The sequence below is a fragment of the Diplotaxodon limnothrissa genome, linkage group LG15 (assembly GCF_057381915.1).
Source record: "Diplotaxodon limnothrissa isolate DT_005_m linkage group LG15, D_limnothrissa_male_GT1.1, whole genome shotgun sequence".
Classification (NCBI taxonomy): Eukaryota; Metazoa; Chordata; class Actinopteri; order Cichliformes; family Cichlidae; genus Diplotaxodon; species Diplotaxodon limnothrissa.
The window spans coordinates 16527452-16542892 of record NC_140610.1 but is presented as its reverse complement, the minus strand read 5'-3'; the positions used below and the strand labels follow the sequence as shown (position 1 = coordinate 16542892).

The window sequence follows — 15441 nt, the reverse complement described above, 5'->3', positions numbered from 1 at the left end:
CTGGGCTCCGCATTTACTCCTCCACTGCAGCAGTGCGAGGCAGAGGCGCGAGCTGCATGTTGCTTCCACAGATCACCACAAAACAAGGACACGGAGTCTCCATCTGCTGGATTCAGGATTCTGCAGCTCTGTTGCTCCACGCGTTGCTATCCCCATCAGCATTCACACTCATGCTGTCCCTCTTCCCCTCTGGGTATCTGTCTGCGTTTCTCTGTTTTATGGTTTTGCTTCACTCTCCTTTTCCCTCTGAAAGGGCTTTATATCGGTTCACAAATGCCATGATATCAAGCTCTCAGCTTCCCAGGTCTGTGTCCTCGCATGGACTGGTGCATGTGGTCACACGTCTGGTACTCTTGGTAATAAAATGCCAAGCTCAATAAAGCCGCAGCCAACCTCACGCTCTCCCTGCGATGACATCACTCTTCCGACCAAAAAGGAGGGAGTCGTTTCCTGGTCTTGCCGGGGCCCTGCATACGTCATGAAGATCAGACACGTTTCTCATGCCATGTGCAGGTGTTCAGTTGGCATCCCCTCCATTGAGAAAGTTAGAGGGAAGCGAACAGGCTGCAGAGAGGTACACGCCAAAACTAAAGGTTTCACTTCAGGCCAACGCGACACCAGCTCCGACCAAATTACCTCAGCCTCACACATTTCAAAGTCCTGACTTCACCTCTGTTCCGAACTGAAGCTGCACATTCTGAAAACCAGCAGAGCACTTCGTCTCCAAGTTCAGCCGCCCTCACATTCCCCTCACGTCCTCCCTCCTTCGCCAGCCTTTTCTCTGTCCTACAGCACAGTGTAGCTTCAAAGGTTGAGAGACAATCTTAGAGATGAATAAATCCAGACTGAGCAAGGATGAGCTTGATTTTAGGCCCAGCTGCCGCTCAAGATAAACATGATCGCACAATGCATATGAAAAATTACATGTAAGCAGCAGTGCAGATAGAAAAAAAGGCAAGCTTAATACACAAAGATGTAAAACCCTAATTATGAGCTCAATCAAAAATGCTGTGATAAAAAGTTTTCCATGTGTGTGCAGACTGACAGCAACTCAAACAAGGCTGAATCTGGCCACATGCTTATTACAGTATATTTAGAAATGTTAGATGTTAAGTATTCCAACACGCTCAAGTTACGAAACCTGTGGTTTTATTCATAAAATCAAATTGAAACAGATTAGTGTTTGCCAAATCAGTGTGTACACAAAGACCTAAATTAGCTACAATTACAGGGAACCCTTAGATGAAACAAACTGAGCAATATGAAAGTAAATCTAACGAGGAATGTTCCCTGCATTATAACGCACCCCAAACCTTTAGCTTTTACCCCCGAGGTTAATGCTGCAAACCAGCAAAAGCCATAAAACTTAATTCATCAGGTTGATAAAGTCATAAGTTTGCTTCTAAAAGCATTAAACACTTTTTCCTGTGGTGATTTCACCCCAACTGTAAGGAACTGCTGCTTTAGTTAAATGATTATTACAGCTTGTAGACGACTTATAAAAGAGAGACACAGTAACACATTTGCACTAACAAATTTACTCATGCATATGGGATTATGCTTACACAGAAAACACTCACTGTCTGCACTGGATTGTGGAAATGGACGGTTTTTGAAATACACCAGCAGTCATGTCAAAGCAGTAGTCGGGCATTTTATCAAAGTAAACAGTCCCACCTAGTGGTTTAATCCCGTTCTGACTCACAGAACTAAAAGAGACACGTTAAATGTTCAACATGCTCATTTTTAAAGCACGAGCTCTTTGTCTGACCAGAAGTCATAAACAGCATCACTGCCCACGATGCGTCCCTTGCTTGCTTTACATTCCTTAAAACGATGTGGTGCGCACAGTCATTAACAGTCTGCCTCAACCTTGAAAAAATGATGACCAAGGCATGATCAAGAGCCAGTTCTGCAGGTGGCTGATAAAGGAAGAAAAAGACGAAACAAAAAAGGTTTTAAATCCTTTAACAGTTCTTTAAGTTACGCACATCAAACGGAGGCAGAGATGTCCTCGAATCTGTACTCCCTTCATCACAAGCTTTTGTGCTGACAAAGCCTGTAACATCACAGCAAGATCCTACACATGATTAACTCGCAGATAATCTCTGATGTGTGGCTGTGCTGAAACTCCGCTGTCAGCTCATTTGTAACGTAAAAGGACTATTTGAGAAGATGGTTAACACATACCTGATCATTTTTCAAGTATTTTAAATGCAATAAAACTTCATACATTAATTTTTTTTTTCTGTTTTTCTTTGTGTTTTTTTCCTATGAGAGCATTTATGATTTGAAACATTAGGAGAACACCTACTATAGCAAATTGCACCTGCGGTATTAATGAGGAAAACAAAAGGTAACGACTCCATGTAAAAGCAGTCAAACCCGACCTCAAAATGATCACTCACCGGCCGTTACACGCCAACAAACGTGCTGAACTTTTATAGTGGTGTCGTGGGAATTATGAGAACACTTTCCTTTTTATTAATATGCTGTATTTATAACCAACAATTTAAAATTCACATTGAGTAGTATTCGCACCATTTGGCATAACCAGCTGTTTAGAGCAGATGGGCATGTTTTGCGTGAAGTCTATAATAAAAAAAAAGGACCAGTACAGTTCAAAAAAGAGTAGAAATCCATCCTGGCTGACTGTTCATTTCCTAAAAACAATATGTGTGACCGTCAGGTGTGATTAAAATGAGACAAAAGGTTCCTTAACCTGTAGTATGACACTCAGTGCCTGCTGCTTTACCCTACTGACAAAGATTTAAACTTCTGTATTTAGTCCTCTCATAGAACAGACATTAGGTCGGTAAATAATTTTGTGCAGCAACTTAACTAATGTTCAAATCTTTTTTTATTATTATTGAGGTGTTGGTCCACCTGACTAATCTATAACCTGCTTCCTGCAGTTCCACCAAAAAAAAGAAAGGTGCAGGTGCAGAATAGCCAATGCTAGCACCGCACACAAAAACCACAAAGGTGTCAAAGGTACCAAGGGCCCAAAGGTGGAACCACTGCCATCAGAGGCAATGGGACAGCGTATAACTAATGGTTTAGAGATGCAGTCCCAAGATTCTGCCATGATTTTCCTACTATGAAAACTTCATGATGCTATGTCAAAATGTGGGCTTGTTCGCAAACAGAGACCAAGGTAAAACTGACACCAGCACAGCACTGATGGAAGTGTCACCTGGGTCATTCAATTAAAAATAAATAAATCAGTCAGCGTATTATCCTATATGAAGCAGTGTTAGAGCCACATTGAGAAAAATATTATTGATCTTTTTGAGAATAAAGTCAAAACAGATATCTTTGTTCCCACCATCTAAAGCTACTGTAACGTACCATTTGTTGTGTATGGCAGCCACATACTGACCAGTGTGGACTTGTAGCATTGTTAGTGTTGAAGCATCACAACCAAATAGGTGCTCTCTGTGTTGATCAGGCCATCTTTTCTATTCAGTCTGTGAGAGCAGCCGTGACCACGGCCAGAGGAACTGTACTCACACGCCATCTAATTTATTCTTTGTCTATAATCTATAAATATACTCAAACTCATTTCTTCAGTATGATCTTCTTTCTCTCACTGTGAAAAATAAATAATTTCATCTTGGCCTTTGGCTTCAAACGCATCAAAGGAAGGGGTAGTGACAGTATTTGAAATTTGTGCTGATGTGAGCCAACATTTGATCATCTGCAATACCAAAAAAAACAAAATCCAAGAGAAAGGCAGAGGACCCCTGGAGTGCTTTTTCCTTGGATGGTGCTCTGTGCCTGACCTCTGCCGACTTAAGGAGTCGTGCAGAGTTTAGCTAATTAACAACCAGCTCCTTTTTGCTCCATCTTCAAATTCTCAGCGCCTCCCCCACACTATCCAGGGTTTGCTGGTTGTCTTTACCTCCTGCCTCTTCTTTTTAAGGACCTTGGTGCATATGCAGTTGGCTCAAGCGCATGTCACATACAGACGCATGGTCAGGAGCCCTTGGTGTTTTATTTTTCATGATGTAAATAAATGCAACCAAAAAGCGACTGAAAATAAAACATGTAAATCAAACAAAGCTTTCAAGCAGGACATAAACCGCTGCCTGCTGGTTGCACGTCTTGGGAGGCTTGGCACATACACCAGAGGACACTTTGTGCCCATCTCTGAGACACCGGTGGCATTGACGAAATGGCAGTATTTGACGCCATGGGAATAGAATAGGTCGGCTCAGCACACAGAAAGGAAAGCAGCAATTAATCCTTGTCACTTGCGGTGACCGTTCTAACAACTGAGCTCATTTAAGAGCCATTTGAATTCAATTTTGGTTTAAAAAGTGATATTTTTACAAAAAGAAAGGATGAAATGGTTTCATGTAATGTGGAAGGTGATCCTCCTGGTGTCAAACGCACCACTTCAGTCTTTCAGTTAACTGTTTTGAGTTGATTGCGCGATCATTGCTGTTTTTAAACAGTCTCCCTTGCTCATCAGCACAATCCCCAACTGTGGTTCAGAAAAAAAACAAGAAAGAAAACCATGGTAGACCAACTCCTGCCAACCAAGCACCAATTACCACCAGTCTTGTGAATGTAGCATAGAAAATTTCAATAAAACACGCGGATATATCTCTGTTGGTGGAACTAATGAAGTCGATATTGTGTTTCTAAACAGATGTTTCTTCCAGTCTGCTGCATTTGTAAAATGGCATCTCCTTGCTAATAAACTCACCATATAAACTTTAAGTGATAATATATCGGTTTTGTGGCAAGCAAAACAAGTCAGATCTCCATAGAGTGTGCACCAATATATTTCTATATGGTTTACTAATGGTGAGAGTAAAACCAGGGATTTTCAGTCATTCTGTACTGTGCTAGGGCTCCCACGCCAAATATTTTTATTTTCATGAAAGATGTGTTGTGGTTCACATGCTCATTTGGTTGCTGGTGCAATTCCAGCTGGAGACACAAATCCCCTTTGAAGAATCGCTTTTAGAATGATTGAAGATGTTTGGTATTAGGTCATTGTGGGATGCAGACAGAGGTTGTATTTTACAACAGCATGCACATGTGTGCACTAGAACCACAGGACAGTTTTGGAACTAGTTAAGAACTACAGGGTGGGCCATTTATACAGGGAGTGCAGAATTATTAGGCAAATGAGTATTTTGTCCACATCATCCTCTTCATGCATGTTGTCTTACTCCAAGCTGTATAGGCTCGAAAGCCTACTACCAATTGAGCATATTAGGTGATGTGCATCTCTGTAATGAGAAGGGGTGTGGTCTAATGACATCAACACCCTATATCAGGTGTGCATAATTATTAGGCAACTTCCTTTCCTTTGGCAAAATGGGTCAAAAGAAGGACTTGACAGGCTCAGAAAAGTCAAAAATAGTGAGATATCTTGCAGAGGGATGCAGCAGTCTCAAAATTGCAAAGCTTCTGAAGCGTGATCATCGAACAATCAAGCGTTTCATTCAAAATAGTCAACAGGGTCGCAAGAAACGTGTGGAAAAACCAAGGCGCAAAATAACTGCCCATGAACTGAGAAAAGTCAAGCGTGCAGCTGCCAAGATGCCACTTGCCATCAGTTTGGCCATATTTCAGAGCTGCAACATCACTGGAGTGCCCAAAAGCACAAGGTGTGCAATACTCAGAGACATGGCCAAGGTAAGAAAGGCTGAAAGACGACCACAACTGAACAAGACACACAAGCTGAAACGTCAAGACTGGGCCAAGAAATATCTCAAGACTGGTTTTTCTAAGGTTTTATGGACTGATGAAATGAGAGTGAGTCTTGATGGGCCAGATGGTGGCTGGATTGGTAAAGGGCAGAGAGCTCCAGTCCAACTCAGACGCCAGCAAGGTGGAGGTGGAGTACTGGTTTGGGCTGGTATCATCAAAGATGAGCTTGTGGGGCCTTTTCGGGTTGAGGATGGAGTCAAGCTCAACTCCCAGTCCTACTGCCAGTTTCTGGAAGACACCTTCTTCAAGCAGTGGTACAGGAAGAAGTCTGCATCCTTCAAGAAAAACATGATTTTCATGCAGGACAATGCTCCATCACACGCGTCCAAGTACTCCACAGCGTGGCTGGCAAGAAAGGGTATAAAAGAAGAAAAACTAATGACATGGCCTCCTTGTTCACCTGATCTGAACCCCATTGAGAACCTATGGTCCATCATCAAATGTGAGATTTACAAGGAGGGAAAACAGTACACCTCTCTGAACAGTGTCTGGGAGGCTGTGGTTGCTGCTGCACGCAATGTTGATGGTGAACAGATCAAAACACTGACAGAATCCATGGATGGCAGGCTTTTGAGTGTCCTTGCAAAGAAAGGTGGCTATATTGGTCGCTGATTTGTTTTTGTTTTGTTTTTGAATGTCAGAAATGTATATTTGTGAATGTGGAGATGTTATATTGGTTTCACTGGTAAAAATAAATAATTGAAATGGGTATATATTTGTTTTTTGTTAAGTTGCCTAATAATTATGCACAGTAATAGTCACCTGCACACACAGATATCCCCCTAAAAGAGCTAAAACTAAAAACAAACTAAAAACTACTTCCAAAAACATTCAGCTTTGATATTAATGAGTTTTTTGGGTTCATTGAGAACATGGTTGTTGTTCAATAATAAAATTATTCCTCAAAAATGCAACTTGCCTAATAATTCTGCACTCCCTGTATGGATACACTGTAATAAAATGGGAATGGTTGGTGATATTAAAGTCCTGTTTGTGGCACATTAGTAAATGTGAGGGGGCAAACTCCTCAATTTGGGTGGTGACCATGGTGGCCATTTAGAAGTCGGCCATCTTGGATACAACTTTTGTTTTTTCAATAGGAAGAGGGCCATGTGACACATCAAACTTATTGGTAATGTCACAACAAAAACAATGGTGTGCTTGGTTTCAACCTAACTTTATTCTTTCATGAGTTATTTACAAGTTTCTGACCAGTTATAAAATGTGTTCAATGTGCTGCCCATTGTGTTGGATTGTCAGTGCAACCCTCTTCTCCCACTCTTCCCACACTGATAGCAACACCGCAGGAGAAATGCCAGCACAGGCGTCCAGTATCCGTAGTTTCAGGTGCTGCCCATCTCGTATCTTCACACCATAGACAATTGCCTTCAGATGACCCCAAAGATAAAAGTCTAAGGGGGTCAGATCGGGAGACCTTGGGGGCCATTCAACTGGCCCACAACGACCAATCCACTTTCCAGGAAACAGTTCATCTAGGAATGCTCGGACCTGGCACCCATAATGTGGTGGTGTACCATCTTGCTGGAAAAACTCAGGGAACGTGCCAGCTTCAGTGCATAAAGAGGGAAACACATCATGTAGCAGTTTCAAATATCCAGTGGCCTTGAGGTTTCCATTGATGAAGAATGGACCTACTATCATTGTACCCCATATACCACACCAAACCATCACTTTTGTTGTTCCAACAGTCTTGGAGGGATACATCCAATGTGGGTTAGTGTCAGACCAATAGCGGTGGTTTTGTTTGTTAACTTCACCGTTCACATAAAAGTTTGCCTCATCACTGAACAGAATCTTCTGTGTGAACTGAGGGTCCTGTTCCAATTTATGTTTTGCTCATTCTGCGAATTCTGTGCGCTGATCTGGGTCATCCTCGTTGAGATGCTAAAGTAGCTGGAGTTTGTAAGGGTGCCATTTGTGAGTAGCTAATATCCGTCGAACGACTAATGTCGCTCTCCAGTGACTGCGGCAAGTGCTACGCTGTAGGCTCTTGCTGAATGAAGCTAGGACAGCCACTGATGTTTCTTCATTAGTGACAGTTTTCTTGCGTCCACACTTTGGCAAATCCAACACTGAACCAGTTTCACGAAACTTAGCAAGCAGTTTGCTAACTGTAGCCTGGGAGATGGGTGGTCTCGTAGGGTGTCTTGCATTGAAATCTGCTGCAATGACCCGGTTACTGCGTTCACCAGATATCAACACAATTTCGATCCGCTCCTCACATGTTAACCTCTTCAACATGTCAATGGCTGTGAACAAAGAGAAACTTGTAAATAACTCATGAAAGAATAAAGTTACGTTGAAACCAAGCACACCATTGTTTTTGTTGTGACATTACCAATAAGTTTGATGTGTCACATGGCCCTCTTCCTATTGAAAAAACAAAAGTTGTATCCAAGATGGCCGACTTCTAAATGGCCACCATGGTCACCACCCATCTTGAGGAGTTTGCCCGCTCACATATACTAATGTGCCACAAACAGGACTTTAATATCACCAACCATTCCCATTTTATTACGGTGTATCCATATAAATGGCCCACCCTGTATACTAATAGTAAAACAAGTAGTTAATTCACAAACTTAAACTTTGTTTTCTTGACAAAGAAGTTGGATTTAAAAAGGTCATTAAATGTTTTTCTTAATTTTCTGTCGTACATGCTGAGGACTCTCCTATTTATCAAATATTTACTTTCTATTGGTTTTATTTTCTATAAATTTAAGCTCAGTTTCCATTGTGATGCTGATGACACCCACCTCTAATTTTCTACCTTCCACTGCCCTCTGACAATCTACCTCTGTGTTTGCCTTGAAGAAAATCAAACCTTGGTTCTCCTGCGATTTTCTCAAATTGAAAACAAAAAATGCTTCATTATAAGACCTTTCAACCTCTGTTAGCTGAGATGGACCAGACAACATCCCAGGCAGAGTGCTCAGAGAATGTGCTGATCAGCTGGCAAATGTTCTCACCGACATCTTCAACATCTCTCTGAGCAGTGCCGTTGTCCCCACGTGCTTCAAGGCCACCACCATCGTCCCCGTGCCCAAGAAGTCTTCTGTGTCCTGTCTCAATGACTACCGCCCTATCGCACTTACACCCACCATCATGAAGTGCTTCGAACGGCTCGTCATGAGACACATCAAGACCCTGCTGCCCCCCTCACTGGACCCAATGCAATTTGCATACCGCCATAACCGCTCAACGGACGACGCCATCTCCACTGCACTCCATCTTGCCCTGACACACTTGGACAAGAAGGACTCACACGTCCGAATGCTGTACATAGATTTCAGCTCAGCATTTAACACGATCATCCCCCAACAACTGATCGGAAAGCTGAGCCTGTTAGGCCTGAACACCTCCCTCTGCAACTGGATCCTGGACTTTCTGACCGGAAGGCCTCAGTCAGTACGGATCGGGAACTGCACCTCCAGCACCACCACACTGAGCACTGGGGCCCCACAAGGCTGTGTGCTCAGTCCTCTGCTGTTCACACTGCTGACTCATGACTGTGTAGCAACACACAGTTCAAATCACATCATTAAATTCGCTGATGACACGACCGTGGTGGGTCTCATTAGCAAGAACGACGAGTCAGCGTACAGAGAGGAAGTGCAGAGACTAACGGACTGGTGTAAGGACAACAACCTGTCTCTGAATGTTGACAAGACAAAAGAGATGGTTGTTGACTTTAGGAGGACACGAGGTGACCACTCACCGCTGAGCATCAACGGCTCCTCTGTGGAGATCGTTGACAGCACCAAATTCCTGGGTGTACACCTGGAGAAGGACCTCGGCTGGTCCCTCAACACCAGCTCCCTGCACAAGAAAGCCCAACAGCGTCTCTTCTTTCTGAGAAGACTGAGAAAGGCCCGGCTTCCACCACCGATCTTGACCACCTTCTATAGAGGAACTATTGAGAGCATCCTGAGCGGCTGCATCACTGTCTGGTTTGGGAGCTGTGCCATATCAGACCGCAAGACCCTACAGCGGATAGTGGGAACAGCAGAGAAGATCATCGGGGTCTCTCTACCCTCTATTGAGGACATCTACACCACACGCTGCATTCGCAAAGCCACCAGCATTGTGGCTGATCGGACACACCCCTCTCACACACTCTTTACACTCCTGCCATCTGGAAAAAGGTACCGAAGCATTCGGGCACGCACATCCAGACTGTGCAACAGCTTTTTTCCACAAGCCATCCGTCTCCTCAGCAAAAAGGGACTGACTGATAAACACGCACACACACACATACACTAACATTATCACTCAGCTTAACTCAAATACCTCAAAACATTGAGACTGGACTGACTAACCAACACAAAGCGCAAACACACTGACCTACACCACCAAACCATCGCACACACCAACCTGTAAATGCTCTTTTGCACAATATTATTACTAGATATATATATTTTTTTTTTTTTTTTGCACTAACTTGTCTTGTAGCACCTTGGTTCCTGGAGGAACGTTGTTTCGCCTCACTGTGTATTTTTAAACTGTATATGGTTGAAGTGACAATAAAGTTGAACTTGGAAAAAAAAAAAACTTGGAGATGTAGTGGCAGCCAGTTGGGACTTTTCTACCTCAGGTCACTCAACAATGCAAACTACTCTAAACTGACATTAACTGTTAACTCTGGGGTCTGAATTTTATTGCCTATGTTTGAACATTAGTGGAAATATATTAAAAGAATTTGATTACATGGTTAATTAGATAATATATCCATCTTTGATCACCGTAGGGAAAGCCCATTCTCTGCATTTAACTCTACCAAAGCAGAAGAACTGGTGAGCCACCATACACCCGGGATCAACTCCAGCTATAAGCCAAACTAGGAGATCTCACTATTTGGGAAATTGTGAAAAAAAATGTCTTAGTGGATCCCTAGTGACCACTGTCTGCTAATGACACTGAATGTTTTGGCTCTATGTGGAGCCACAATGATGATCTAACTGCTTGTAAATGGCGTGTTAACACTCTGGAGAGTGTACGAGGGTGGATGTATGAGCTTGTGTGAGATGAAAGTTTGAACAGACAGGCCTTCTGTAACATGTGTTCACTCTTTCAGTTTGTTATCAAGTGACATTTGTGTTTCTAACCTAATCAGTTGCATGTCTATTGTTATTGATGCTTCCTCTGTTCTGTGCTGAGGTCTTCCTGCTGCTCTCCATGACTCCTTCTCGTGTCTTAGAAGTGCAAAGGGGTCCCAGAACAGATTCATACCTCCAAATATGTCACTGCAGACGTAAATAACAATCTTTTGAATAAAGGGGTGCTGACATGAAGAATACCGCCAAAAAAGGAACAGAACAAGGAAGCTTTGAGCACTATACTACTGTATCATACCTTCAGACACACCCAGTGTACATCATGTTAAATGAAAAGCACTGCCTTTTAGTGTGGATGACATGTACTCATTAGGTCTGACTTAATCACCCCTCCCACCACTTACCTGAGTCCTTCTCAAAGAAAAGACAGCAGTGAGTCTGTAGTAGCCATGGTAACACCTGTGACAGATGAAAAGATGGATGACAGATATAGTACACTACAGCTGAGTCACTCCACGCACACACATTGACTGAATGGAGGGGAGCAATGGGAACATGTGGGCATACATAGACAGAAGAAACTTGAAGGAAGGAGCTGTGGGTCCCCTCCATTCACAATGGCTTTTCACCAAGGGAATAAAATCCACCCTAACACCACCCCACCCTCATCACCCTCCTCCCACCACCTCCAAACACATACATACTAATTCCCACACCACCTCACCCACAAGGTGCATCATTGAGTGCCACTGACTGATCGGTGTAGGAAAGAGGAACACCCTAACAAGTTAAACACCCCTCACACAGTGACTCATTCGCGCCTTGCAGAACTTCTGGCAGTTTCTGAAATGTACACTTTCAGTCTGCGCGGCCAGGTGCGGCACTCTGGCTTCAGACGATCAAAAAAAAACAACAACCCCAAAACCTCCATTAGATGCACCTGAAATCACATTCAGTTACAACAAGAAGAAAAACAAGCTGCGTGGCAGGCTCTGTTCGTGCACAAACACGACAATGCGCGTCTTCCTTCTTACCTTTTTCAGCGCTGACATCTTCCGCCTCAGAGAAGGTCACTTCTTCTTCGATAGTAAACGGGAGATAAATAAGTGGACGGCGATCATGTCCCCTGGTATCCGTGAAAATGTTCATTGCCTTGTTCGTTGGAAACATCTGCAGCGAATCTGTCGTAGTTTCCCATGATGAAGGCGGCTTGTGCTGTGTGTTTTCTTGTCCGACGCAAGTCCCGATGCGGTGGCAGAATTCATTCTTGGGAGATGACTTATAATGCACTGATGTTGTGGTCACTGAAAGCGCAGCTGCTCTTATGGAGGCAGCCTATATCAGACGCCATTTTTTACAAAGTCTGCACCCACAAAAGCCTTCTTGTCTTCCTCTAATGTGAGGGAAATGACACGAAACTTTAAATGCAAACTTAAAAGTAAAATGCACCAGACACGTAGACAGTCATATCACATTTAAAGAAAATGTATATACAAAGGGGGGAGTGTTCAAAATTACTGATGATAAGTAACCAAATAGTTTGTGGAATCCAATTATTTATTGTGTTGTGTAGTTTAAAATATGTGTGACGCAAAGAAAAAGAGAGTAGCATCATTTTCATATTTTTTTACTCTGTCGTTTTATTTCTTTATTGTGGTTATTGGATCATCAAAACTTTGTAAAATGCAAAGGCTTAAAAGGTTTTAAAGGGAAAAGGGTTAAGTCAAAAGATAAAAAATTAATTAAGGAGAGAGGAATTCAAAAGAAGGTGCATTCCTACGGTAACTTTAAGTTACTGGGTGTGAATCAAACTCCTGCAGGGAGACTGCTGTGTCACTGGGCAACACTGCATGAAGGGGGTTGTTATCACTAGTGTGGAGCCAAAGCTCAAACTCAGCATTTATCTCCTCTTAAAAACATCTCAAAACTGACATTCAGGAGTCAATCCACACCTGAGCCTTACCTTTATAGTCGGTATCTCTCAGCACGCTCACATTTACCTCTTTCTTTCTTTCTTTCTTTCTTTCTTTCTTTCTTTCTTTCTTATTAATTTCGCCGCTTCCTGGGATGTAAGATATCATATCAGCTCTTATAGCCAAAGATCTATAAAGTTCTGCTTTCGCCAGCCTTCAAGTTAACTTCTCTGGCAGACAGAATATATTTACAAAGAGCGTCTCTTAATCTCTTTGCACTCTGCAACGATCAGCATGATTTCACTGATGCTCACATTTCAAATCAGCCTCAACTCAAACAATGAACAGAAGTTACATCTGTTCAACATAGATTTTGTGGCAGATGGGAGCAATCGATGTCTAAGGAGTAACAGATCATGACAAAACCCCACAAACACTGCAACACTTATTAAAAAGTAGGATAATTTGTATATATTTCATATATGGCATGATTACTCTAAATTATTAGCTCCCCGTGGGCCCATAGATAATAACTATGCTAAAACAAAACACACGTTGTTCAAGTCCTTGCATACTCTTACTAAGCAAATCCAATTCAGCCAATTTTTTTATACCTATAAAGTTTAAAAGGCCCTCTGGCATGAGTCAAAACACTCTTAATCGCCTTTTTAAAATAATTCCTCCTGTCATTCCTAAATGTGGACACTGGAGGACGCCAGAGACGATTGGCTTCATTGAGCCCTGTCCATGGTGCTGAAATTCTAGCGGGTTCGCTATATTTCTAATCAGACTCTATAACAACAACAATAATAACACTAATCATAAAAAAAATCCTCTATTCTGTCTTTTGCGCTTCTGCATTTAACCTTACATTACAAAACTATTGGTTAGTGAAGACCTTCATTGTTTTTGGCTTCTTTATTTCTCTTTCTCGATGTTGATGGTTCTGTGGGGTGTGCAGAAAGATAATGCATCTTAGACTAAATTTCTCATGTTTTTTTCACACTGGGGCATCTTAAATTAAATATAGTGCGTGGTTATGTTCTTTAAAAATATATATATACTTTAAGGATCACTGCACAACCTCTGCCCCGGATATCTCATCTAAAATTTGCGTAAGTTCTTATTTAACATAATTAAAACTGCTCGAAAAAACAGCACTTTAACCACGTTCGCCACATGTAATTTCGTTGCTCTCAGGTTTGATGGGATCCCATTTTTCCTGATTAAATGCGTGTCTGGGTTTTCAGTTTCATTCGAGGTGTCCTTGTCTACGTTTTTATATAATTTCCTTTCTGTGGAGACGAGCAACGGCCTTGGTGTGCATTTTCAGAAACATTAATAAATAAATTCCACTCGTTAGTATGCAGTGACTTATTCAGTGTCGGAACAGTTGGAGTTTCCGCCCACGAACAGGGTCTGTGGATCGATAGCTACCACTCTGGGGACTTTCTGGTTAAAGTTGTGTCCGCTAAATATTTCCTGGGCTGTTTGGCTGGTTTCCATTCTCTCGACAGATGCAATGTGACACACTGCACCCACGGACCGTGTGAAAGTATAACCTGTTACCTGGCGCCACACCTGCATTTAACAAAAGATAATTAGCCCGTAGCCGGTGTGTCTGCTTCTCAGCAAGCGCATTTTATCCTGCACTCTACTCACTATTTGGTGTTTGGATTTGTTGTATTGTGCGATTGAAAAAACAGAGATCTAAATAATCCCATTAACAAACATTCATGCTGTTTATCCAGCGTGCGGCTGCTGCGCAATCAGTTTGCTTCTGCCTCCTTTTTGACGCATTGGATTTAAAGGCGAAGCAGCGGAGTTAGATTTAGAGTTGGAGTTATATATGGCTGCCTTTTTGTAGCTGTTTGGTAATGTAGGATACCCAAGAAGAAGAAGAAATGACTGTTATTGATTGGCTCTGTGCCTTTCGTTAAATTTGGGATACGGGACGAAGAAAGGCAAATTTGTCCCGAGACACCCGAAGAAGAAACCCGCCGGACGGACAGTCGGGGCCAAACTGGAAGGCGTCCAGCTGGTAGGCTGAGCAGGTAGGATGAATGAAACTGGAGCTATGACTGCGTGTGAAAGGCGACTGGTTAGATATAACAACCAAAATGGCTTGATAAACTGCACGGTTTTTTTTCTCCATGGATGCAGAAAAACATGAGCCAAACTTCACTGATAAACAGAGCTATTCAAAAATGCGAAGCTTTTTAGAAACGAGATTGAGAGACAGACAATTTTCGAGACACGTTCATCAATTAGAGGCTTCATTCTTTAACACGGCACACAATTCATTAAGCTGCGCAATGATTTAGGAGTTTAATAGGTCGGGCTGGTAGAGTTAGTTATCCTGTATAGCCCTGTGGGTAATACAGCTGTGTGAGTCATTTGAAATGGACCGTGTCTGTCACATTATATCTTGCATGCCGAATAAACTTGAATAGTGTTCCAGTGTGTGAACAAATCTCCGTTTTCGGTTCGTGTGTGTTCTCCTCCCCCTTCTCCAAGGAAGCCTTAAATTGCTTGATTATTCAATGGGGTTTAGTTCATTCTTCATGGCAGAGACGCAGCCACGTGCTAAACATGACAACCTCATTCTGCTGCCGTGGAGTTGACAGACAAGATGCTGCTATGCTTTGGGCACCACACATTCGTGTTGCCTTACTTCACATTAGCCAGCTGACCAGGATAATGAAAGCTATGCAAAGGCAAAT

At 42.5% G+C, this 15441-nt stretch overlaps 1 protein-coding gene across 4 annotated transcripts in view; it reads right to left on the bottom strand.

The window, feature by feature from the left end:
- LOC146617331 (disks large-associated protein 2-like) overlaps positions 1 to 11954 on the bottom strand; it is a 116420-nt gene extending 104466 nt beyond the window's left edge. For 2 of the 4 annotated variants that reach the window (XM_085371895.1, XM_085371898.1), the window contains exons 1-2: positions 11840 to 11857; positions 11210 to 11264 (exon numbers count right to left, since the gene is read on the bottom strand). In XM_085371895.1, the coding sequence (XP_085228021.1) occupies positions 11210 to 11264; positions 11840 to 11857 (73 nt within the window). Of the gene's footprint in view, positions 1 to 11209; positions 11265 to 11839 lie in introns of all 4 variants that reach the window. The other 2 variants (XM_085371894.1, XM_085371897.1) reach the window with 1 other exon arrangement.
- Between the last annotated feature and the right edge of the window lie 3487 nt (positions 11955 to 15441).